Source organism: Pipistrellus hanaki (genome assembly GCF_964339955.1).
Source record: "Pipistrellus hanaki genome assembly, chromosome: 12".
Classification (NCBI taxonomy): Eukaryota; Metazoa; Chordata; class Mammalia; order Chiroptera; family Vespertilionidae; genus Pipistrellus; species Pipistrellus hanaki.
The window spans coordinates 1,044,740-1,066,845 of record NC_140514.1 but is presented as its reverse complement, the minus strand read 5'-3'; the positions used below and the strand labels follow the sequence as shown (position 1 = coordinate 1,066,845).

Below are 22,106 nucleotides of genomic sequence, written 5' to 3'. Positions count from 1 at the left end.
GACTGTGACTGTGACGGTGGCCGTGACCGTGTGACGGTGGCTGTGACCATGTGACCGTGTGACTGTGGCCGTGACCGTGTGACGGTGGCCGTGACCATGTGACCGTGTGACTGTGGCTGGGACTGCGGTGGAGTGGTTGCGGGCTGGCACCTGACCCCATCTGAGTAGCCGGACCTTTTCTGGGACGTGGAGTTGGGGACAAACCCTCACTCCCTCTGGTTGTAGAGCGATGGACTCGGGCTGGGCAGCTGCTGCAGCCATATCCCCGTTTGTGTGGACGCTGGTCTGTGTGAAAGGGGGTTCGGCCGATAGAGGGAGATTCTGCGGGCGTGTGCAGTCCGGGCGCCCGCCTTCCCCACGGCGTGGCGAGGGGAAGGGAGCCAGTGCCTGCTCGCTGAAGTCTGCGCCTGGCACGGCCAGGAGTGCTAGTTCAGTGTAATGGGAGGCCGGCGCTGAGGGGCGGCTGGCTGATGGCGGACACAGGAGGCCAACGGCAGAGAAATGGCACCTGCTGGGCCTGAGAGGAGGTGCTGCGTGGAGCCGTGTGAGCGCCGTGTGCAGTGAGGGCGTGAGCCTGCCCCACAGAGGAGGGTGCAGCCGGGCCAAGGGGCCGCTGGAGCGTCAGCCTGGCAGGCTGGGGGGGGGGGGGGGCGGCGCGCTGGTAAAAGGGAGAGGGAGGGAGAGCCAGGCCTGGGAGCCTGACAGGCCTTAGATGTGATCCTGTAGGAATGGGAGTAAATGGAGTCGTGGATGTGGTGATGACTGTTAACAAAGTCTCTTACTGGCTTCCAACTAGGAGATTAGGAATTAGAGGTTCTAAAGAAAGTAAAACTGACATTGATGTAATTTCTGTATTTAAAAATAATTTTTAAAAATGTAAATGTATATCATTGAGATGCTGTATAGATAGTTTTCTTAGTTAATTTTTTCTCCCAGTTAATGTATCACAAGCATTTTTCTGTCAGGACATACTTTGGGACCATTTTGATGACTGTATTTTTTCCACTGTGCGGATATATCATAATTTATGGAATCCCCATCTCTAAGATTTTTGTACTCACGACTAAAATTGTGATGTATTTAAAATCTTTCTCCATGTGTCTGTGTTTCTAGAATTGATTCTTAGAGTAAAGTTACTGGATCAAATAACATAACCTTTATTGATGATTATTTAAAAGTAAGGTATCACTCAGGTATAATTTGCATAGACTATAATTCACGTTTTAGTGTCCAGCTTTGAATTTTGGCAAAGCCATAGAGTTGTGTTATTACCACCACAGTGAGGACACCCGACAGTCTTCTCCCCGGATTCTCCTAGACCCCATGGTAGTCATCCCCTCCCCCCTTTAAGCCGACCACTTCCGATCCGGTTTTGTCTGTCCCGTGTTCCCTTTCTAGAATGTCACAGAAATGGAATCATGCAGTGCAGGACCTCCTGTCCTCTGGCCCCAGAGACAGGCTTCCATCCCACACGCACCCCACATTCCCCCCATCCCAAGGCCCCCAAAGTCTCAGCGCACTGCAGGCTCAACTCAGCGTCCAAAGCTGCTTCTTCAGCTTAACCGTTCCAGTTCCCACCCCCTACCTCAGGCGGGGTGAAGCTCTGGGTGGAGTCTGTCCCGTGGCCGCTTCCTGTCCACCTGCGACCTGTGACCCTCGAGGGAAAGCGTGTGCTGTGAGGCGCAGTGCGGGGCGGGCTGGGAGCCGGCACAGACCCCTGTCTGAGCGGGACGGTTGTCACAGTCCCGAACAGGTTTCTTCTCTGAGTAGAGCAAACGCTTTCATTTTGGGGAGCTCTGATTTCTCAATTTTCTTTTTTTAATAAAACACACTTTAGTGTTATATATATAAAAAAAAAATCTTTGCTTAATCCAAAATAGCCTGTTTTCTCCTGGTCGTTTTGTGCTTTTGGTGTGACATTTAGGTCCACTTTGCGTTAGTGTGTGTCTTTGGTGTAAGGCACGAATGAGCTGCGGTTTGTTTGTTTATTCGCCTTTGAGTGTCCGGTTGAATAAAAGGAGTTCCTGCACTTTGGAGCTTGTGTTCTGGCTGTGCTGAGTGGCAGTAAACGCACCCTGTTGTGTGGTGATGGTGGCAAGTGCCACGGAGAACAGAGTCGGGCGGGTGGGGGGCCGGGACCGCTGTGCAGTCAGTGTGAGTTCCTGTTTTACCGGACACGGGCAGCCGGTCCTGGTGAGGGGACCGAGGCTGGGGGGCGGCCGTGTGGGTCTGGGCAGTGCTGTCCGCCCACAGGGTGAGATGGCGAGGGGGGAGGAGACGAGGTCAGAGTGGAGCTCCAGGCCCCGCAGGCCGAAGGGAACGGGAGGGCTGGGAGCACCGAGGGGGTCGTCGGGCTCAGCGCTGCTCAGGTGGCTCTTCAGCAGCGGCTCCGGCTCCGCGGCGCGGCAGGGAGCTGGCTCCGCTGGTTACAGACCCAGGGCTCCCCAGACGTGTGCCGGCTCTGAGTGACGGCCGGCCGCTGCGGCACACGCCTGTGGGTGCTTCTGGCGCAGCCGTGCTGCTCCGGGCCCGGGTCCTGTGGGGTGGCTGTGGGGAGGCGAAGCGGAATGGGGAGGGCCGGGGATGTGGGCGCAGGTCACGGCTGCTGGCCCAGGGGTGGGGATGGTGGCGAGGAGCCATCGGGTCTGAGATCTGTGCTCTGTGGGACCAGGAGGGTGGGTGTGCTGGGAGAGGGGCGCGGCGGAGAGGCTGAGGGAGACCTAGGCAGGCCCGGGCCTGGAAGAAGGAGCTGGAGCTGTCCGGACTGAGACTGGAGGACGGCAGGGGAGCCGGGGAGCGCTTCCTTCACTGGGAAGACGGGGGGTCTGGAGTTGGGAGCCGGGGGGGAGGGGGTGAGTTGGATTGAGGGGAGCGTGAGCCTTGGAAAGCCGGGGCGGGCATTTCGCCAGCTGAGCGGGCGCTCTGCCGTCCGTCCGTCCGTCCGTCCTGCCATGGAGGGGATCTGCACAAGCCGAGGCGCTGTTTTTCTGATCACAGGCTCTGTGTGTATCTGTCTGCTCACACAGGTACTGGGATAGACACCGCACTTCCTGCCAACATGTCGGTTCTGATATCGCAGAGTGTGATCAATTACGTGGAGGAGGAAAACATCCCCGCCCTGAAAGCTCTTCTGGAGAAATGCAAAGACGTGGACGAGAGAAACGAGGTGAGGCCGCGGGTACGGTGTGCAGGCTGTGTGCCCGTGTGCAGGCCGTGTGCCCGTGTGCAGGCCGTGTGCCCGTGTGCAGGCCGTGTGCAGGCCGTGTGCAGGCCGTGTGCCCGTCACGGCGAGCTAGGAAGCAAGATGGGTTCCTCCCTCGGTGACACTGACTTCAAATAATGACCATTTCTGGTAGTCAACGTACTTCCAACCCCATGTTTTCGGAATGCATTTGGACTTACATACATTAGTGTGCGTTGAATTTAGATTTATGATTGCCTTTTTTTGCAGGCGGAATAATCAATATTCAGGAAGTTTGATTACTGAAATCTAAAGGGCTTCTAGGACGCTTCAGAAAGCTTCTATAAATAGATGAGCCAAACAGAATTAGGACTCTGAAATGGAGCCCCAGTTACCTTTCTGAGTTGTGCATGCCATACGCCTTGGGATTTTAAAGGCCCTGTACCTTTAAGAGAGAGTTAAGTTCTATTTAAGAAGACAGGGAAGTATACACTTACCATTTCATTGATGTATAGTAGATATTTCTAGTCAACAGTAGACTGGGGAGTATAAATAGTGTTGATCTTAGCTCATCATGAACAGCTGCAACACTTTATGAGCTCATAGACTTTCTGTATGAATTCTTAATGGCCAAGTATGTACTCGTTCTATAAAACATAGTAATAAAAATAATTCTGCTTCTTAAAACTGTATTGTCCATGTAGCATAATTTTTTTTTTTTTTTTTGCCAGTGGATAAGATCAAAGTTATTGTAGTTTTCACATATACATGTATGTGTGTATGTGTGAGCCTTTCTCCCTTTAGTCCTGACAGTACACCTAACATGTGTTATTAGAGCCACGTTGTGTATCATAATGTAGCTTCGTGTTAGAGTTTGGTTCATTGGTGTCCTGAGATTTTTGTGACATTGTGGCAGTTACTGTCAGAGGCTAGCACTAACCATACTTACAGATTCTGAGTGACATTGCAGGACTGCTAACAGGCTAGTCATGCTGTGGTAAAGAAAAGCTTTGTCCTCTCTCTGATTGTCACATCGTCAGTAAATGGAAAACTTAAGACTTCCAAGGTGTTTGTGAGTTCAAGACACCCTGTTCACAGAGCTGGCGCCTCCTGTGGAAGGAGAGCGTGTGCTCAGGCCTCTCGGCCCCGCACAGCCTCCACCAGCATGTGTCCTCTCTGTCCCCCAGTGCGGCCAGACCCCGCTGATGATCGCTGCCGAGCAGGGCAACCTGGAGATCGTGAAGGAGCTGATCAAGAATGGAGCCAACTGCAACCTGGAAGACCTGGTACCTACTGCACGCGCGTCTCTCTTTTCCTTAGCTGGCTGTTTGCTGGGTGAAATGATTCCAGACTGATAGGTGACCAATTACACTGTCTGTTACATAGCAACTTCGCCTAATCGCTGTTAATTTTTTAAAAAGGGAGAGAAATTTTTACTTTGAGTGCAAGTTCTCAGCTCTCCGTGTTGTCATATGTAGAAGGCCCTGTGACTAGGGAGCACACACACATGAAATCAAACGCCTGCCTGAGAAATATCCACGTGTGAGTCATTATCAGTTATCCCTCCTAGCACTAGCTGCTGTTATAAACGTCATACGTGATCCTAGCTGGAGGTGCAGAGCCTTCTGATCCCACTTCTGGGGGTGGTCACTGTTCCAGAGGCTCTCCTTTCTCTTGCTGTTTCCCAGGAATTATTTTTTTAGGGTTACGTACCTACATCTGTTTATTTTATTTTATGTTTTTATTGATTTCAGAGAAGAAGGGAGAGGGGAAAGACAGAAACATCAATGATGAGAGAGAATCATTGATCGGCTGCCTCCTGCCGGGGGTCGAGCCACATCCTAGACATATGCCTTGGCCAGAATCAAACCTGGGACCCTTCAGTCGCGGGCTGATGCTCTATCCACTGAGGAAAACTGGCTAGGATTACATCTGTGTGGGTTTTTTTTAATAGATTATTTTCAGTTGATGATTTTTATTGGTCATTTGAGTTAAATTACACTCATTAATAAAAGTTAGGATAGGATACTTATAGCCTTTCCTTAAAAAATAGAGGAGAATAGTGATTTCTTTATCGCACGGTTTCTATCACACGCCTGGGAGCGTGACCTTAAGCCTCTTCACGGTCTTTAATTGCCTTCAGAGCGACGGCTGGTAGCCACAGGAGTAGCTGAGGTTTTGCTAGGCATCTCCGCTCCTTAGAAAGCCAGGGTGTGGTTAGACGTCTGGGGAAAAGACTGACCCAGCAGTTGTGGAGCCATTCTGCACGCCGTGGTGGTACAGGCAGACAGACACTCCCTTCCCCCTCCCCGCCGGGCCCTCAGGGCCGCGTCAGCGTCCGTGGTAAACGGCGCCTGGCATGACCCTGTGCTGATGCGCAGTCACCTCTCCGGTGCCTCGTTTTGTCCGCGTTCTGAGTGCCACTTGGGCTTGCAGCGGGAAACGTGTCTTGTGTTCCAGGACAACTGGACCGCGCTCATATCGGCCGCCAAGGAGGGGCACCTGCACGTCGTGGACGAGCTGCTCAAGTGCGGGGCGAACCTGGAGCACCGCGACATGGTGGGCGCGGCCCCGGCCCCGGCCCCGGCCCCGGCCCCGGGGAGAGCGCGGCGGGTGGCTCAGCGGTCTGAGGCTGTCACTGGAGGGACCCTCAGAATGTTTAAGCCCAGGTGGTGTTAAATCCACCTCTTCTAGAGGTCCTCTGTCACCATCTCCAGTTCATGGTAGAGGTTAAAATTCTGAAATATTGTTAAAAATACTCACTGCCGTTTAGTATGTCAGGGTTTTAGAACTTAGGAGAGAATTTTTCCCTTAAGAGGAGTTTTAAGAGGGACATAGTAAGTTTTAAAAATATTTTCAATTATTTAGTCATAATTTTCAGAATTATGTAATTGTGTTTGGACATGCCATCTATACATTATAAGCTCAGTAAGATGTGAATCTTAATTATCAGCTCTTATTTGATCTTGGCATCTGCTTAAAGCATAAGGGTTAAGAAAGGGCTGGCTTATTTCTGCAGAAGTTTTGGTCTTCTGGGAAGTTCACTGTAATAATAGACAGCGAAGGGAGCTGCTCTGCCCTCAGAAAGAAAGCGTGGTGTTTGCCATGCTGCTTCGGTGCAGGTGGTCTGAGCTTCTAAGAATCTGCAGCCTCCCACCTCGCCCTCCCTGCTGTGTTCTAGAGGGTTCCTGTGGGCAGTGCCCGGGGCTGGGGAATGAGCCTGAGGGCGCGCCCTGGGCCCAGGCCCTCAGCGATGAGCAGGCAGGCTGAGTTTGGAACCTGTCTGCAAGGGAGTCAGGAAGTGCGCGGACACACCATGACCGTGCAGAGTTCAGTCAGACTGTAACAGATGGTCTCCCAAGCTCTCAGGTTCTCCATGGTTCTCATTCCCCCGAGTAATGATCACCACGCCTTTCACCATGCGAAGGTCTCTGTAAACCTTTACACAGAGATCGGGGAGCAGGACCGTGTCTCCCTCAATATCGGGTTGGCCCGGGAGGGAGGGTGGCAGTAGCCGCCGAGCTTCGAGGGAAGGCGTGGTCCTGGACTTGGTAGGAGAGGAGCTCCCTGGGGTGGGACCGTCCAGCTATGACGTCAGGAAGTCCATGGGGTTCTTTCCTGAGAGACCTTCAGTGGCCGCCCTCCCACAACTTGTGCTGAAGGCGGTCGGTTCCAGACTTTTCACTTTGCAAACTTGAACATGGTTTTCTCCAGATAAAATTTTTATCTCGTAGTCTTGCATAGGATGACATTGTATAAATTAAAGTGGGCATGGGATTAAAACAATGTGGGCAGGCATTTTAGAGATTAAATATTGGCAATGTGAGACTTGCCTGAATCCAGCTCTGTAATTCCTGGCCCTTCTGTGCTGGAGACCACCCAGCATCGTGCCCCTCCCCCCCTCTCCAGGGCGGATGGACGGCGCTGATGTGGGCCTGTTACAAGGGCCGGACTGACGTGGTGGAGCTGCTGCTCTCGCACGGAGCCAACCCCAACGTCACCGGCCTGGTAAGCATGCGCACCGCGTCTGCGGCGGGAGGGTGCCGGAGGGCAGACGGGCGCTGAGTGACTGTGGGCTGCAGGGCGGCAGAGTGATCCGGGTCTGCTAAAGAGAAGCTCATGAGAAGTTCATTCTCAAGCTCAGCTGTGGCTTACTTTGTATCAACATTGAACTTCCATGTGAATGACAGCCATCTGACATGGGAAGGAGCCCCGAAATGCCTGAGCCCTCCTGCCTGTGTTCTGGGGGCCTGTATCTCGATCTACATTTTATTTTAAAGAAAAAAGACATTTTTCTGTGTCTTACAGATGCGATATATTCGTTACTACTTTGTGTGCGACTTGATCTCAGATCGCAGATTAAGAAACTTTTATTGATGGTATATCAAATAGTGTACACTTAACTCTCTCCCAGTTTTGTCCCCTATGCCTCAATAAAGTTGAAACAAAGAACTTTTATTCAAGTTAGTGGAAGGATTATGTAAGAAAAGTTGCACATGCCTGTTGGCCAGATAATCCGTTAAATGTGCTGAAACTGAGAATAAGTGCGCTCAGGGCATATATTTATTTAAGGCGGGGCGCGTCTTAGTGCCAATTATGTTAGAGTGCTGCGTGTTTTTAAAGCAGAGAATGGTCTGTAACCTGATTTTAAAAATATTACTTCATATTGTCCATTTATTATTGACTTTTCTTAGCAAACGTGTGCTGTGACATCTGCCTAAAGGTTTTCTTTCCCTCTCTCCCTGCCGTTCCCCCTGCCCCCTCTGTCTCCCCCTGCCCGCCCGCCTTCCGCCAACAGTACAGCGTCTACCCCATCATCTGGGCAGCGGGCAGAGGCCACGCAGACATAGTGCAGCTGCTGCTGCAGAACGGCGCCAAGGTCAACTGCTCCGACAAGGTAGGTCAGCCGCCCCTCGGCTGCCCACGTGGTGTCCCTCGGGGTGTGAGTCACAGGGCTCCCCGGTCTCAGGCTGCTCGGACGCGGGAGGAGATCACTGGGCACGCTTCCAGAGGAAATAAGGGAAAGAGGCCCGCAGCACCCGCAGAGCCGTTAGGTTCCTGGGGAGGGGGGCAGGCTTTGGGAAAAAGCGGGACTTACTGAGGCGGTCCAAGCACCTCATGCAGGAACCCTGCGCAGTGAGAGCCCTGCGGAGTGGGTGAGGGCCGGGGGGAGGGCAGGAGGTGGGTGTGGAGCAGATGGTCCGGGGTAGGCCGCTCTGGAAGAGAGGAGTGCCCAGGGGAGGAGCGCTCAGTCACAGCACCTCTGAAGATGTCCAAGAATTTGGAACTGAGGAAGTTCCTCCAGTATTCCTTCTTCCATCCCTGAGGTTGCTCCATGGCGCTGTGGTTCCTGGGGTGTCTGATGTGACCACGAGTGGTACCTCCGCTCAGTGTCCACCGGCCGCATAACTGCCTAGACTGAAATCAGCTGAAGTAGATAAAATGAAATAGTCCCACCTGCCCAGCTCAGGCCTCAGGACCGTAGGGGACGGGCGGCTGCTGTGGGCTGTGCAGTGATGGGCGTTTCCACAGCACCCACCCGGGGCGCAGTCAGAGGCTCGTGCGGCCTGCGGGCTCCTGGAGCTGGCGGTCCCTGTGGTGGCCCTGGTCTGGCCAGCGCCGCGCTCCCCAAGGCAGGGCATGGCTGGCTCCTGCCGGGTTATGTCCGATGCCTTTTGCATTGGGTTCCAGCCAGAGGGTGTGAGTGCCGCTCCCAGGCTGCAGCTTACCTTCCGGGGCAGAGTGGATGGGGGTGTGGGTAAGAGCCGGACTGAGCCGGGCTGGGGTTCAGGGTCCCACTCCACCTCCTAATTAATAGCTTTGTGACGTGGAGCCGCGTCTCGGCCTCGTTGCTGATCTGGGAAATGCGACATTGCCACTTGCACTTGCTCGCATGACCTGACCCGAGCCCATGGGCTCACACATGAGGTCGGGAGAACGTGTCTGGCACTTCCTGTTACGGTTTCCCCTGGAGGCACACTGTGAACTTTAAACTGTGCTTCACACGATGTGGAAGCAGTGGGGACTTGTGGGAAATCATAGCATATGACTATGATGGGAAACTCAGTCGCTGATTATAAAAGGTAAAGCTGGTTAAAGATACTTCACGCAGTGGTTAATCCCCTAGCCTGGATAAATAAAGGGGGATTATGGTTTAGCTGCAATGAAAATTACGATGCTGTCCGCAGTAACCTAGGAACACTCCCTGAGCGCGCCCTGACGTTGGCCTGTCTCTGCCCCGCAGTACGGGACCACCCCTTTGGTCTGGGCCGCACGCAAGGGCCACCTGGACTGCGTGAAGCACCTGCTGGCCATGGGAGCCGACGTGGACCAGGAAGGCGCGGTGCGTACCCCCTGTTCTCGCCGTTTTCAGAGAGTCTTTCCTCTGAGCCCCGGAGACACAGCCTACGTTCTCCCTGACTCTTAGAGAACCAGCGTCCTTTCTGTGAGGCTGATCAGAGGGTTACATTACAGATATTTTGTGAGTTTTGCTTTGAGGGATCTGTTGCTAATGCCCATAAAATGTGTGCTGGTGATTTCCTGTTATAAACTAGATGTGCAGTTTTTTTAGAACCTCTAGAATAAGAGTCTTTGAGAATGGGCTTTCTAGATCTCTGTGAAAAGGAAGAATATACTTTTAAAGAAATAGTCAGTAATTATTCAGTCTTTGTTTTCAGTTTCCCCCCGTAGATTTTGTTATAAACAGTTCTTTGTTTGAAGTCTGAGAGGCCTTATTGGGATGATTTAGTTTAGAACGTGTTTCATTGTGGGTCATCTCCATCACCTGTGGGAGAGCGTGTTCACGGTGGACGGGCCGCGGCCGGGCACACTGAGAGCACTGACTGTGTGGGATCCTGTGGGCTCGGGAGGATGAGTCTTTTCCCAAAGCAGGAAGCACGCCTCCTGGCACGTGGTTATTTCTGTTGACGCTTTATTGTCAGAAACAGCTGTTAGGCCACCTTCTGGACACACGGGTGTGTTCCTGTGGCAGAATCACATTTTCTGGGAGACACTCATTTCTTGGCTGGTTTCTGCTTAGAACTCCATGACCGCCCTCATCGTGGCTGTGAAAGGCGGCTACACCCAGTCCGTGAAGGAGATCTTGAAGAGGAACCCCAACGTGAACCTGACGGACAAGGACGGGAACACCGCGCTGATGATCGCGTCCAAGGAGGGCCACACGGACATCGTGCAGGACCTGCTGGACGCCGGCACCTACGTGAACATCCCCGACAGGGTAGGCGCCGGCGCCGGGACGCGGGGGCCTCCGTCTCACCCCCGAGCCGCCTCCTCCCGGGCCTCGCTCTGGGGTGTGGCCGTCGGTTCCTCCGAGCCCTCCCGCAGAGGGAGGCCTCTGGAGGAGCGGCCGTGCCCGCCGCCTCATCCCCTGTGGTCCTGTCTGCAGAGCGGGGACACCGTGCTGATCGGCGCCGTCAGAGGCGGCCACGTGGAGATCGTCCGCGCGCTGCTCCAGAAGTACGCCGACATCGACATCCGGGGGCAGGTGCGTGCGGCCGCGGGGGGGGGGGGTGCGGTGCGGGTCCCAGGGCTTCCCGCCACACCGCTGTGGTGAGCCTCCCACTGCTGTCCGCAGGAAGGTTCCTCATATGTGCAGAAGCATGTTAAAGCATGCATCTCGCAATCAGCGATCACTGATTTTGTATCCATAGGACAATAAAACTGCTCTGTACTGGGCTGTGGAGAAAGGAAACGCGACCATGGTGAGAGACATCCTGCAGTGCAATCCCGACACGGAAATATGCACCAAGGTAGGCCGGCCTCCGCCCTCGCCAGCCCGTCAGGCCTGCGTGCTTGACGCTGGAAGGACACTGGTGTCACCAGGGACTCTCCCGGCTTTGAGGAGTGCTGTGATCCCGTCGGGTTGTGTCGCAGGGAGGCGCAGTGTTTCCTGCGTTAGTTAATACGTCCAGAAAGCAGAGTCAGCGGGGACAGTCGTTCCCCAGAACGGGCTCCTGCCCGTGGGGGGCACAGGTCCTCCGAGGCCCTGCGGGCGGGCACGGCTCCCGGAGCGGGTGCTGCGGGCTGTCACCGAGCGCCTCAGCTGAGTGACGTGTGAGAACTCTTATTGACACGCCCTTCATTTCCGGGACGGACGGCACCTTTCTGAGGCAGTGATGCCGCCCTCCGCCCAGGGCGGAAGGGTCCCTGACCTCCGTTCTTCTCTCTAATGCGTTTTCACTGATTTCGGGGAGGAAGGGAGGGTCGGCCGCAGCGTGGCGGCCGCAGTGCGGGCAGTATGGGCCCATCGCACACTCGGCTGAGTGACGGCGAGTTATCCTGACACGGAAGCCTGGTTGTGACAGGCAGAGCACGCGCTGGTTTTTACGGCTGTTTCCTTGGGAACATTAATGCAGAGTGCTGCCGGAGTCCCATGACGGAGCGCCTACAGATGTGTGATGTGACCTTCGCACAAAGGAGGGAGCTGTCCCGTGACACCTTCCTCTGTGCCCGCAGGACGGCGAGACGCCGCTGATAAAGGCCACCAAGATGCGGAACATCGAGGTGGTGGAGCTGCTGCTGGACAAGGGGGCCAAGGTGTCCGCGGTGGACAGGGTGAGCGCGGGGGCGGGGGGCAGCCGGTGGGTGTGTGCGGAGGAGCTCGCCTGTGGGCACCGGGGGGCGGGGGGGGGGTGATCGCAGGCGGACAGCCCCCTGGCGGGCCCCAGGCTGCGGGCCAGGAGGCCGTGGGGCAGCGCTGCCGCAGATGCACAGTGGGCAGACCCAGGGGCCGGAGGGGAAGCCTCGGAGAAGGCGGCCTGGCGTCCCGGAGGGAGGGGCTCCCTCACCTCGCCGTGCTCCCTGCTCGTGGCGGACGGCGGCAGCAGGGGTGTGGGGAGATGGGCGGCAGCAGGGGTGTGGGGAGACGGGCGGCAGCAGGGGTGTGGGGAGACGGGCGGCAGCAGGGGTGTGGGGAGACGGGCGGCAGCAGGGGTGTGGGGAGACGGGCGGCAGCAGGGGTGTGGGGAGACGGGCGGCAGCAGGGGTGTGGGGAGACGGGCGGCAGCAGGGGTGTGGGGAGACGGGCGGCAGCAGGGGTGTGGGGAGACGGGCGGCAGCAGGGGTGAAGCGGGTGGGCGCTAGCTGAGGAAGGAGCTGGCACCCGTGGACAGAAATGCCGGGTGCGGGGCGGTTACTCGCCTGGGGCGGGAGTGGTCCCTTTGGGGGGGGGGAGCTGCTGCTTTTCCTCGTGACCCCGGCGGAGGAGAGAGAGGCAGACCGTGCGGGGGGGGTGGGGCAGGAGGAGCCTCTGCTTCCTATTGACCCCTCTCCCCCCGCGGAGGAGACAGGCAGGCCATGTGCGTGTGTGCGTGTGTGCATGTGTGGTGGTGGGGGGTGGGGGCAGGAGGAGCTGCTGCTTTTCCTCGTGGCCCGGCGGAGGAGAAGAGAGGGCGGGCCATTTTGGGGGGTGGGGCAGGAGCGGGAAGTTCCTGCGCTGGGTCTGGGCAGGGCGCAGGCGGCCTTGGCAGTGGTTTTGCGGAAGGTGAGGGCTGTTCTCTGGGCGCCTCCCGCTCCCCGCAGAAAGGAGACACTCCCCTGCACATCGCCATCCGCGGGAGGAGCCGGAAGCTGGCGGAGATGCTCCTGAGGAACCCCAAGGACGGCCGGCTGCTCTACCGGCCCAACAAGGCGGGCGAGACGCCCTACAACATCGACTGCAGCCACCAGAAGAGCATCCTGACGCAGATCTTCGGGGCCAGTGAGTGCGGGGTCCCTGCGCCGGCATTGGGCACTGACAGTGTTTATGTTCCCATCCTGGGCGGGTTCTGTGATGTGTTAATTACGGTAACTTTATGGACAGCTGCTTTTCGTAGTCTTTAACATTGTTTCTTACCTGCTTCCACATGTCTTTGCTTTTCAGTTTTTAAAATATCCTCTTGGGTTTTGATGGGAAGTGCCTTAAAGTGACGGGTGAGCTTGGGGAAAGCTGAGGCCTGTCAGTCCGGGGCCGGGTGTCTCCGGTGGCGGAGCCGCTCCGTGTGCAGCTGTCACACACGTGTTTGTCCCGGGCGCACCGGGCTCCGGGCTCCGGGCTCCGCATCTGGGACTGGGTGCGCCTGGCGTCGGGGCAGGAGTTCCGCATTGCGCCACAAGGGGGAGCGTTTTTCCTCTCCTGGTCGTACAGGATCATGCTGCGTCCTACACTCAGCAGGCATCTTGAGGTCTATAAAACATGGCATTAATTTAAGAGCATCGGAACCTGTCTTTCCACAGGTCTAACCATTTAAAATGGGTTTTTACTGATTAAATAAACGATAGATACGAAGTGATGTTTCCTTATAATGTCTTACGTAAGGCCCTGGTGTTTATCCTCACAGGACACCTGTCGCCCACGGAGACGGACGGCGACATGCTGGGCTACGACCTGTACAGCAGCGCGCTGGCGGACATCCTCAGCGAGCCCACCATGCAGCCGCCCATCTGCGTGGGGCTGTACGCGCAGTGGGGCAGCGGCAAGTCCTTCCTGCTCCGGAAGCTGGAGGGTCAGTGTTCCCGTCCGTGCACGGCGAGGCTCTCGCGGGCGGGGTCGGTTTTGTGAAGAGTTTTGTGTGCGGGCACCTGTGCATCTTGGTAGAAAGAATGAGTTATTTGAGCTCCCCTGGGCTCAGCACACCTTTAGGAACTGTGACTCTCAAATGCGGTTGGCAGGAGAGGGGTGAGGAGGGTACAGGGAGGCGTGGATGAGGTGTTACTTGTGAAGACACAGCAGAGTATGAGTGGTTTTCCATTCACATCCGGAGACAACAGTTGTTGCTTGTATAATACAAACACAAAACACAAACAGGACAACACCGTGACCGAGGAAGCCTGGCAGGGATGTGTGTCTCCCCCAGGAGGCAGAGGGGCTGGTATGTGTGTAGATGTGAAGTGAGGAGTTGTTCCTAAGGCAGGACTAACGCTGTCCGCTCTCTCTCCAGATGAGATGAAGACGTTCGCGGGGCAGCAGATCGAGCCCCTGTTCCAGTTCTCGTGGCTGGTGGTGTTCCTGACGCTGCTGCTGTGCGGGGGCCTGGGCCTGCTGTTCGCCTTCACGGTGGACCTGACCCTCGGCGTGGCCGTGGCGCTGAGCGGCCTGGCCCTGCTGTACATCTTCTTCACCGTCATTTACTTCGGCGGCCGGAGGGAAGGCGAGAGCTGGAACTGGGCCTGGGCGCTCAGCACCAGGCTGGCCCGGCACATCGGCTACCTGGAGCTGCTCCTCAAGCTGATGTTCGTGAACCCGCCCGAGCTGCCGGAGCAGACCACCAAGGCCCTGCCCGTGCGGTGAGTCCCTGCGACCGGACGGAGCACGGCGAGGTGCTGTCTCTCCCGGCTCGCTTCCGGAACGTGGGCCCTGAGACGCCGAGTTCCTGGTTCTTTCCCTCCTCAGATTTATAGACAGCCGCCCGGGAGAGGCGTGAGGACGGTCAGGGCCTGACCCAGGCCTCGAGCGCGCAGGGCCTCTGGGACTGAAACGTGCCTCCTCCCGCAGGTTCCTGTTCACGGACTACAACCGCCTGTCCAGCGTCGGCGGGGAGACGTCCATGGCGGAGATGATCGCCACCCTCTCGGACGCCTGCGAGAGGGAGTTCGGCTTCTTGGCGACCAGGCTTTTCCGAGTGTTCAAGACGGAGGACTCGCAGGGTAGGCTGCCTCCTGCTGCGGGCGCTGCCTGCGTGGGGCCGGGAAGGGAGGCGGCGGGAAGCCGCCCTCAGAGCTCCGGCTCCCTGTGCCGGCGGGCGTGTGGGTCTCGGCGTGAGGCCGTCAGCCGCTGCTGTCCCGCAGGTAAGAGGAAGTGGAAGAAGACGTGCTGCCTCCCGTCCTTCGTCATCTTCCTGTTCGTGCTGGGCTGCGTGGTGGCGGGCGTCACGCTCCTGGCCGTCTTCCGAGTGGACGCGAAGCACCTGACGGTGAATGCCGTCCTCATCGCCATCGCGGCCGTCGTGGGGCTGGCCCTGCTGCTCAACTGCCGCACCTGGTGGCAGGTGCTGGACTCGCTGCTCAACTCGCAGCGGAAGCGGCTGCACAGCGCGGCCTCGCGGCTGCACAAGCTGAAGAGCGAGGGCTTCATGAAGGTGCGCCGGGCCGTGGGGGCGGGCGCGGGCGCGGGGACGGCCGTGTACGGCCGGGCCTGGCCTCGGGCCGTGGGGCGCGCTTCTGGGCCAGCACTGCGTGGCTCCGGCTCCCGCCCAGGTTTCCCCGGGGAGGGCCTGGTGACGCGGGCAAAGTCGTACGACGCGGCTTTGTAACTAGAAACCACAGGAGCGGGCGAACGGGTGCCTTCACGGTGACCCTCCTCCTCGTGGGGCGGGCCTCGGCCTGTGGGCCAGCAGCTGGGCTGGCGGAGCGGGGACTGGGGGCATGTCCCGTCAGGAGCCGCCGGGTGGGTCACTGGGGTTTTCACTCGAGTCTTAGCCTCGAGGCCTGCGGAGCGTGATCGGGGCAGCAGTCCCTCAGCCTGACCAATCCCTCCTCGCAGGCTGTCCGGGGCTCCTGGGCGGGGCTGCTGCCGCGTGAGCCCTGGTCCCGGCGGGGCCGCGCTCCGGGCCAGGGACTGAGGCTGCAGGGAGCCGCTGTGTCCTCCGCGGGGGCTTCTGAGGGGCGCTCGGAACGCACCGCCCTCAGCGCACCTGCCTGTCTGTCTCTGCAGGTTCTCAAGTGCGAGGTGGAGCTGATGGCCAGGATGGCCAAGACCATCGACAGCTTCACGCAGAACCAGACCCGGCTGGTGGTCATCATCGACGGGCTGGACGCCTGCGAGCAGGACAAAGTGCTGCAGATGCTGGACACGGTGTGTTTGAGATGGAAATCACCGTCTTTGTGCAGAAACAGCGGGTGCATGTTGGTAGACAGGTGTAGATGCGGGAAGGTGCTGGGGAGTGAGAGAGGGGCGTGGGGGCTGGTGGTCCCGCGGGCCCAGCGTGTGTGCACACGTGGGGCTGAGAAGCAGCGCACAGTCCGCCGTGTTTGTGGAAGTCGCACACCCGCGCCTCTGAGGTGTGTGCTGAGCCACAGCCTGTGCCGCTGAGACCGGAGCCCGTGCCTCTCCCACGTTCCCGAGCGCCTCCCGCGTGCTGAGCCCACCTCGCCTCAGGCCGCACGTCCCAGGGCGCGTGTCACTGCCGGATGGTGCAAACCAGATGGAGACTTCAGTAGCAGCGGTGTTCAGACAGAGTAATGCTTGGACAGAAAACAGTTTTTTTAAAAAAAATTTTCTTATTGATTTCAGAAGGGAGTGATAAGGGATAGAGAGAACCATCAGTGAGGAGAGAGTCACTGATCGGCTGCATCCTACACGCTCCCTACTGGGAATCGAGCTGCAACCCAGGCCTGTGTCCTTGTCCGGAATTGAACCCAGGACCTCTCAGTTTGCAGGCAGACGCTCTATCCGCTGAGCCACACTGGCTGGGGCTGAAAAACAGTTTTAAGAAATACCCAGCCACCAAAGGGAGCGCTTGTCTGTGGGCTGGTGACTTAAAGTTTGTGCGTCCACATTCCTCCTCCGGCAGGTCCGGGTGCTGTTCTCCAAAGGGCCCTTCATCGCCATCTTTGCGAGCGACCCGCACATCATCATCAAGGCCATCAACCAGAACCTCAACAGCGTCCTGCGCGACTCCAACATCAACGGCCACGACTACATGCGCAACATTGTGCACCTGCCCGTGTTCCTCAACAGCCGGGGCCTGAGCGGCGCCAAGAAGTACCTGGTCACGGCCACCAACGGGGACATCGCCTGCCCCGACGGCACAGGTGCGGGCAGCCCTGTGTGCGGAGCCCTGTGTGTGCGGAGCCCTGTGTGTGCGGAGTCCTGTGTGTGCGGAGTCCTGTGTGTACGGAGTCCTGTGTGCGCCCAGCCCTGTGTGCTCGCAGCCCTGTGTGTGTGCAGTCCTGTGTGTGCGCAGTCCTGAGTGTGCGCAGTCCTGTGTGTACGGAGTCCTGTGTGCGGAGTCCTGTGTGTGCGGAGTCCTGTGTGTGCAGAGTCCTGTGTGCGCCCAGCCCTGTGTGCTCGCAGCCCTGTGTGTGTGCAGTCCTGTGTGTGCGCAGTCCTGAGTGTGCGCAGTCCTGTGTGTACGGAGTCCTGTGTGTGCGCAGTCCTGTGTGTACGGAGTCCTGTGTGCGCCCAGCCCTGTGTGCTCGCAGCCCTGTGTGTGTGCAGTCCTGTGTGTGCGCAGTCCTGAGTGTGCGCAGTCCTGTGTGTACGGAGTCCTGTGTGTGCGCAGTACTGTGTGTACGGAGTCCTGTGTGCGCCCAGCCCTGTGTGCTCGCAGCCCTGTGTGTGTGCAGTCCTGTGTGTGCGCAGTCCTGAGTGTGCGCAGTCCTGTGTGTACGGAGTCCTGTGTGCGCGCAGCCCTGAGTGTGCGCAGTCCTGTGTGTACGGAGTCCTGTGTGTGCGCAGTCCTGTGTGCACGCAGCCCTGTGTGTGCGGCCCACCTTCACCTTGAGGGCTGTGGGCGGCCGCTTCCCCTCAGCGGTCCTGCCGCCTGCTAACGGTGCTCCGGGGATCCCTCAGGGACACAGGAGGATGCCGACAGAAGAGTCTCCCAGATCAGCCTCGGAGACATGGCCAAGCTTGGCAGCAAGACAGCCCTCAACAGACGGGTAAGATTCATCTCTGAGCCCCGCGCTTGTTCTGTTCCTCAAACAAGACAGCCGGTGGCACGGAACCGCCTTCTGTAAACTGGGCACCGAGCTCACCACTGCGTTATCCCTGGTGCCTTCCTGCCAGCGGTGTTGAGGGCATGTCTGCCTACAGCCCAGTGACTGACGCAGGAGTCCCTGTCCTTCCCAGCCGGTCCTCGGCCCCACGCCGCCCAGACCCAGACCAGAGCCCCTCGGCGGTCCAGGCACCCGCAGCACCACAGCTGTGAGGGAGACCTTCCCTCCCCAGTGCTGATCCGTGGGTCCCTCCTGACCCGCCGGTCCCTCTGTCCTGCCCACCCCCAGACTCCTCGTGTGGAGCGGGGGCGGGCACTGCAGGCCGCGGGCACAGAGCGCTGAGCTTGGCGAGGTTGGGCTGGCGCCGACTGGCACTGTTTTATGTGGTTTTGTTTGGCTTTCAGTTTGCTGCCATTAAACTTGGATATTGGGCATTTAAACATGTCTTCAGTGACGTTTTGACGTTCTCATTTTAAGCCTCTACCCTGTGCAAACGTGGATGCTAATTAGTGTGAAGAGTGACAGGTGACGACGCTCAGTCACCAGCAGGGTCTGACTCCGGGAAACGCGGAGCCCGTGAAGCCCAGCACGGAGTTATGGCTTCGTTATTCCCGAGTCCCTGTAAGCCCCGCGCTCCTGCCCGCGTCCCCGTTCAGTTCTTGGTGGAATGTTCTCGCGTGGGATCTCATCTCCGAGGCACCGAGCTCGCTCGGCTGCTCAGCCAGGAAGCTCGTTCCCTCGCAGCCGCCAGGGCCTGGGGCCGCCGCCACCGTGTTCTTTCTGAGGCCTGAGCCCGCCGTGGCGGCCTGTGGCTCGGCTGGTGCGCTCCCGCCCTCGGCCTGCAGGGTGAGGTTTGTCGCTGTGGAGCGGAAGCCTGTGCTAGCGACTCCGGCAGCTCATCCTCCGCTCCGCTCCTCAGGACACGCACCGCCGGCGGCAGGTGCAGCGCACCGTCACCCGGCAGATGTCCTTCGACCTGACGAAGCTGCTGGTGACGGAGGACTGGTTCAGCGACATCAGCCCTCAGACCATGCGGAGGCTCCTCAACATCGTCTCCGTGACAGGTGACCTCTCCCTGCCTCCCGGACCGAGCCGCGCGGCTGCGGAAACAGAGGCAGTCCCCGCAGGGCGTGAGCGCTGCTGAGGCCGGTTTATGTGCATTAGGGTGTGGAGGAAAGCCCACGTGAGTTTGACAACAAAAACCAGCCGTCCGCTGTGCACTGTTACTTCAAAACGTGACACGGAAGGAAACCTCCGAGTTCACCTCCGTTTAACTGGTGGGAGGTGCAGGCCTGGCCCTGGCCCAGCGCAGACCCTTCCGGGGAGGGGCAGCCCGGCCGCGGTGCTGCAGTGCGCGGGGCTGGGCAGGCGGCCGGGGGTGAGGCCGAGGGGGAGAGGCAGGGAGAACGGGGGGAGGGGAGCCTGTATAGCAGTTACAGGGGAAGGGGGAATTCATTTGAGCCGGAACAACTGGATATAAACTGATAACGATCAAGTAAAACGGATAATGTTCAAAATTAAAAAGCAAAAATATCTGCGGTTCTGAATCCCAGCAAAAGTGGGGATAAAATGATGAGGCAGCAAACAAGGCGTGGGCTAGAAGTCTGAGGATGGCAGCTGCCCCTGGTAAGCTCTCCCGGGCCTAGTCCTGAGCGGGACTCCCGAGAACCCGGCAGACGGGGCCAGTTACAGCCACCCCGTCCGCATTCCCATCGGCACCACAGCCCAGCAGTGAGGGGGGGCGCGCACACTCTCCCTAGGAGAGCGAGAGGACCGCACGCTGTGTGCTCCGGGCCAGCAGACTCCGGGCACTGCAGGAGGGTGGGCCGCTGCAGGAGCAGTGTGTGTCTCACGCGGTTCTGAGGCTGCTGTGCGGGGGGTCAGTGCGGCGCCGGGGGACGTCACAGAATCATGTTACAGCTAAACAGAATTTGTGTAATTCTAGGAGCTTCCCGTAGAGCTCTTTGGATTGTAGACGCTATGTATACATATACATATGTATTTATATATACACACACACACACACACACTAGAGGCCCTTGGTCTGGCCTGCGGGGATTGGGCTGAAACATCCCCCGAGGGGTCCCGGATTGCACGAAGGCAGTTCTCTGGTGACGCACCCCGGAATCGGGCTCCCTCCTCTCTGGTTCCGGTGCATCACCCGAGAACGGCAGCTGCCAAGTCACCGCAGGCTCTGCAGCGTCTGCATTGAGCATCTGCCCCCTGGTGGTCAGTGCGCATCATAGCTACTGGTCAGACGGTCAGATGGTTGCTTAGGCTTTTATATATATAGACTTACATTTAGTTAGTTTGAGTATGTTGTGTACAGTAAGTAGCTAATCTTAAAGACTTAGGGACTTTAAATGACTTATGATTATGCTCAGTGTTTTGCTTAGCATGACTTCACATGTCTTAATTCACAAATGTTCTTGTGCTCCTTGAAGGGCGGCTGCTGAGAGCCAATCAGATTAGCTTTAACTGGGACCGCCTGGCCAGCTGGATCAACCTCACGGAGCAGTGGCCGTACCGCACGTCCTGGCTCATCCTGTACCTGGAGGAGACGGAGGGCATTCCGGACCAGATGACCCTGAAGACCATCTACGAGAGGTACGGAATCCCCCTACGTTTAACTTGGCTTTACGTCGCGCTGGCTTTTCAGAAACAAGCTAAGGCGTATAGAGCACAGTGAATACAAAGTCCTGGCGTTCTGTATAAAATGCGCACGTCCACATTCAGTGGACGATTCTCACTGATTCCTTTACTCCAGGAGCTGTGTTCACACCGTGTGTGCCCATCACAGACATGTATGGCTTCCTTTCCACTGACACCGAATGTGAGAAACGTGCGCTTAACAGTCCTGGTGGCTTTACGTACTCATATCTATGAAATGCAGTGCCTGAGACATTGTTATTTGTTTCCAGTTTACTTTTTATTCCTAGTGTCTTCATGGACTATTAAGGAGGTTACATTTTCCAAGTCATTGATACAAGTATTTCTCAGCTTTATATCTGAAGGGTTTTAGAAACTCTGAATACTGATGGGAGCAGATTCTTTGCGTCCTACATAATAAAAGGCTAATATGCAGATGACTGAATGGTAAAATGACTGGTCACTATGATGTGCGCTGACCACCAGGGGGCAGACACTCAATGCAGGAGCTGCCCCCAGGCAGTCAGTGTGCTCCCCAGAGGGAGCGCCGCTCAGCCAGAAGCCGGGCTCACTTTGGCGAGCACAGTGGCGGCGGTGGGACCCTCTCCCATCTCTGTGGCAGCGCTAAGGATGTCAGCTTAGGCCCACTAAGCTATCAGCCAGACATCTCCACAGGGCTCCCGGACTTCGAGAGGGCACAGGCCAGGTTGAGGGAACCCCCATCCCCCAAGTGCACGAATTTTGTGCACCGGGCCTCTAGTTATAAGTAATAAAGGAACTTACTGTTCTTTTACATTCAGTCGTTTTCTTCACTTGGTGTGGGCTCAGTGTGAGCTCTTACTGAGCTTCGCCTTCTGTGTTCGGGGCCCAGGACGGGGTGCGGGATGGGGGACAGATGTGAGCAGCACCTGATGCCCTGAGGTGGACCCTTCGAGGTCTGTCACACACGCATCCTCTGTTCTCACACTGGAGCGTCCAGGAGTGTGTGTTCTGCCGAGAGGGAAAGCACACAGCACTTCAGAAACCACTGGAGGAAGCAGCCACTTGGGCTCAGCCAGCCAATCAGAACATGTGGTTGGGATCAGATCAGCCAATCAGGACGTGTGGTCAGGATCGGGCTACCGGTTCTTTCAGGGACAGAAAACTTTCGCTGAAACTGCTGTCCTTGCCGATGGAGGATTGCCTGCCCTCTGAAAGCTCCCACCCTGATTTTCATCTGAGCATAGGATGCAAGCTCTGTGACATCCTAACGTTCAAGGAAATTTCCCCAAAATGACATTTTTAATTAAAATATGTCTTAAGGACAGAAGAGATGTATTATTTATATTCAAAGAGAATAGTACTTTTTTCATTCTGTGAAAAGAACACTTGCCAAAGAAATGTTTTTAGGAAGTATCTTTATTCTACAAGGAAAACAGTGTAGTGAATTTTTATAGGGGAATTTTGTTCAAGTAAATGGAGAATATTGATATTGGAGGCCTAATGAGGTGGGGAGACTGTTTGCCACTTACTTATCCATCCTGTAGCCCTCAGCCCGCCGTGGGCTTGCTGCCTATGGACGGGTTGGGTTCAGGGTGATTTTGAAATGCCCCCTCCCCTTTTTTTCTTTTAAGAAATAGAC

At 57.1% G+C, this 22,106-nt stretch overlaps 1 protein-coding gene across 4 annotated transcripts in view; it reads left to right on the top strand.

The window, feature by feature from the left end:
* The first annotated feature begins 3,032 nt into the window (after window positions 1-3,032).
* KIDINS220 (kinase D interacting substrate 220) overlaps window positions 3,033-22,106 on the top strand; it is a 35,426-nt gene continuing 16,352 nt past the window's right edge. For all 4 annotated transcript variants that reach the window (XM_084900054.1, XM_084900053.1, XM_084900052.1 and 1 more), the window contains exons 1-20: window positions 3,033-3,166; window positions 4,369-4,467; window positions 5,642-5,740; window positions 7,091-7,189; window positions 7,980-8,078; window positions 9,426-9,524; window positions 10,221-10,418; window positions 10,587-10,685; window positions 10,852-10,950; window positions 11,657-11,755; window positions 12,722-12,899; window positions 13,519-13,683; window positions 14,119-14,464; window positions 14,673-14,824; window positions 14,966-15,255; window positions 15,831-15,971; window positions 16,690-16,930; window positions 17,691-17,779; window positions 18,756-18,900; window positions 20,281-20,443. In XM_084900054.1, coding sequence (XP_084756180.1) covers window positions 3,059-3,166; window positions 4,369-4,467; window positions 5,642-5,740; window positions 7,091-7,189; window positions 7,980-8,078; window positions 9,426-9,524; window positions 10,221-10,418; window positions 10,587-10,685; window positions 10,852-10,950; window positions 11,657-11,755; window positions 12,722-12,899; window positions 13,519-13,683; window positions 14,119-14,464; window positions 14,673-14,824; window positions 14,966-15,255; window positions 15,831-15,971; window positions 16,690-16,930; window positions 17,691-17,779; window positions 18,756-18,900; window positions 20,281-20,443 — 3,008 coding nt within the window. In that variant the 5' untranslated portion in view covers window positions 3,033-3,058. The remainder of the gene's footprint in view (window positions 3,167-4,368; window positions 4,468-5,641; window positions 5,741-7,090; window positions 7,190-7,979; window positions 8,079-9,425; window positions 9,525-10,220; window positions 10,419-10,586; window positions 10,686-10,851; window positions 10,951-11,656; window positions 11,756-12,721; window positions 12,900-13,518; window positions 13,684-14,118; window positions 14,465-14,672; window positions 14,825-14,965; window positions 15,256-15,830; window positions 15,972-16,689; window positions 16,931-17,690; window positions 17,780-18,755; window positions 18,901-20,280; window positions 20,444-22,106) is intronic.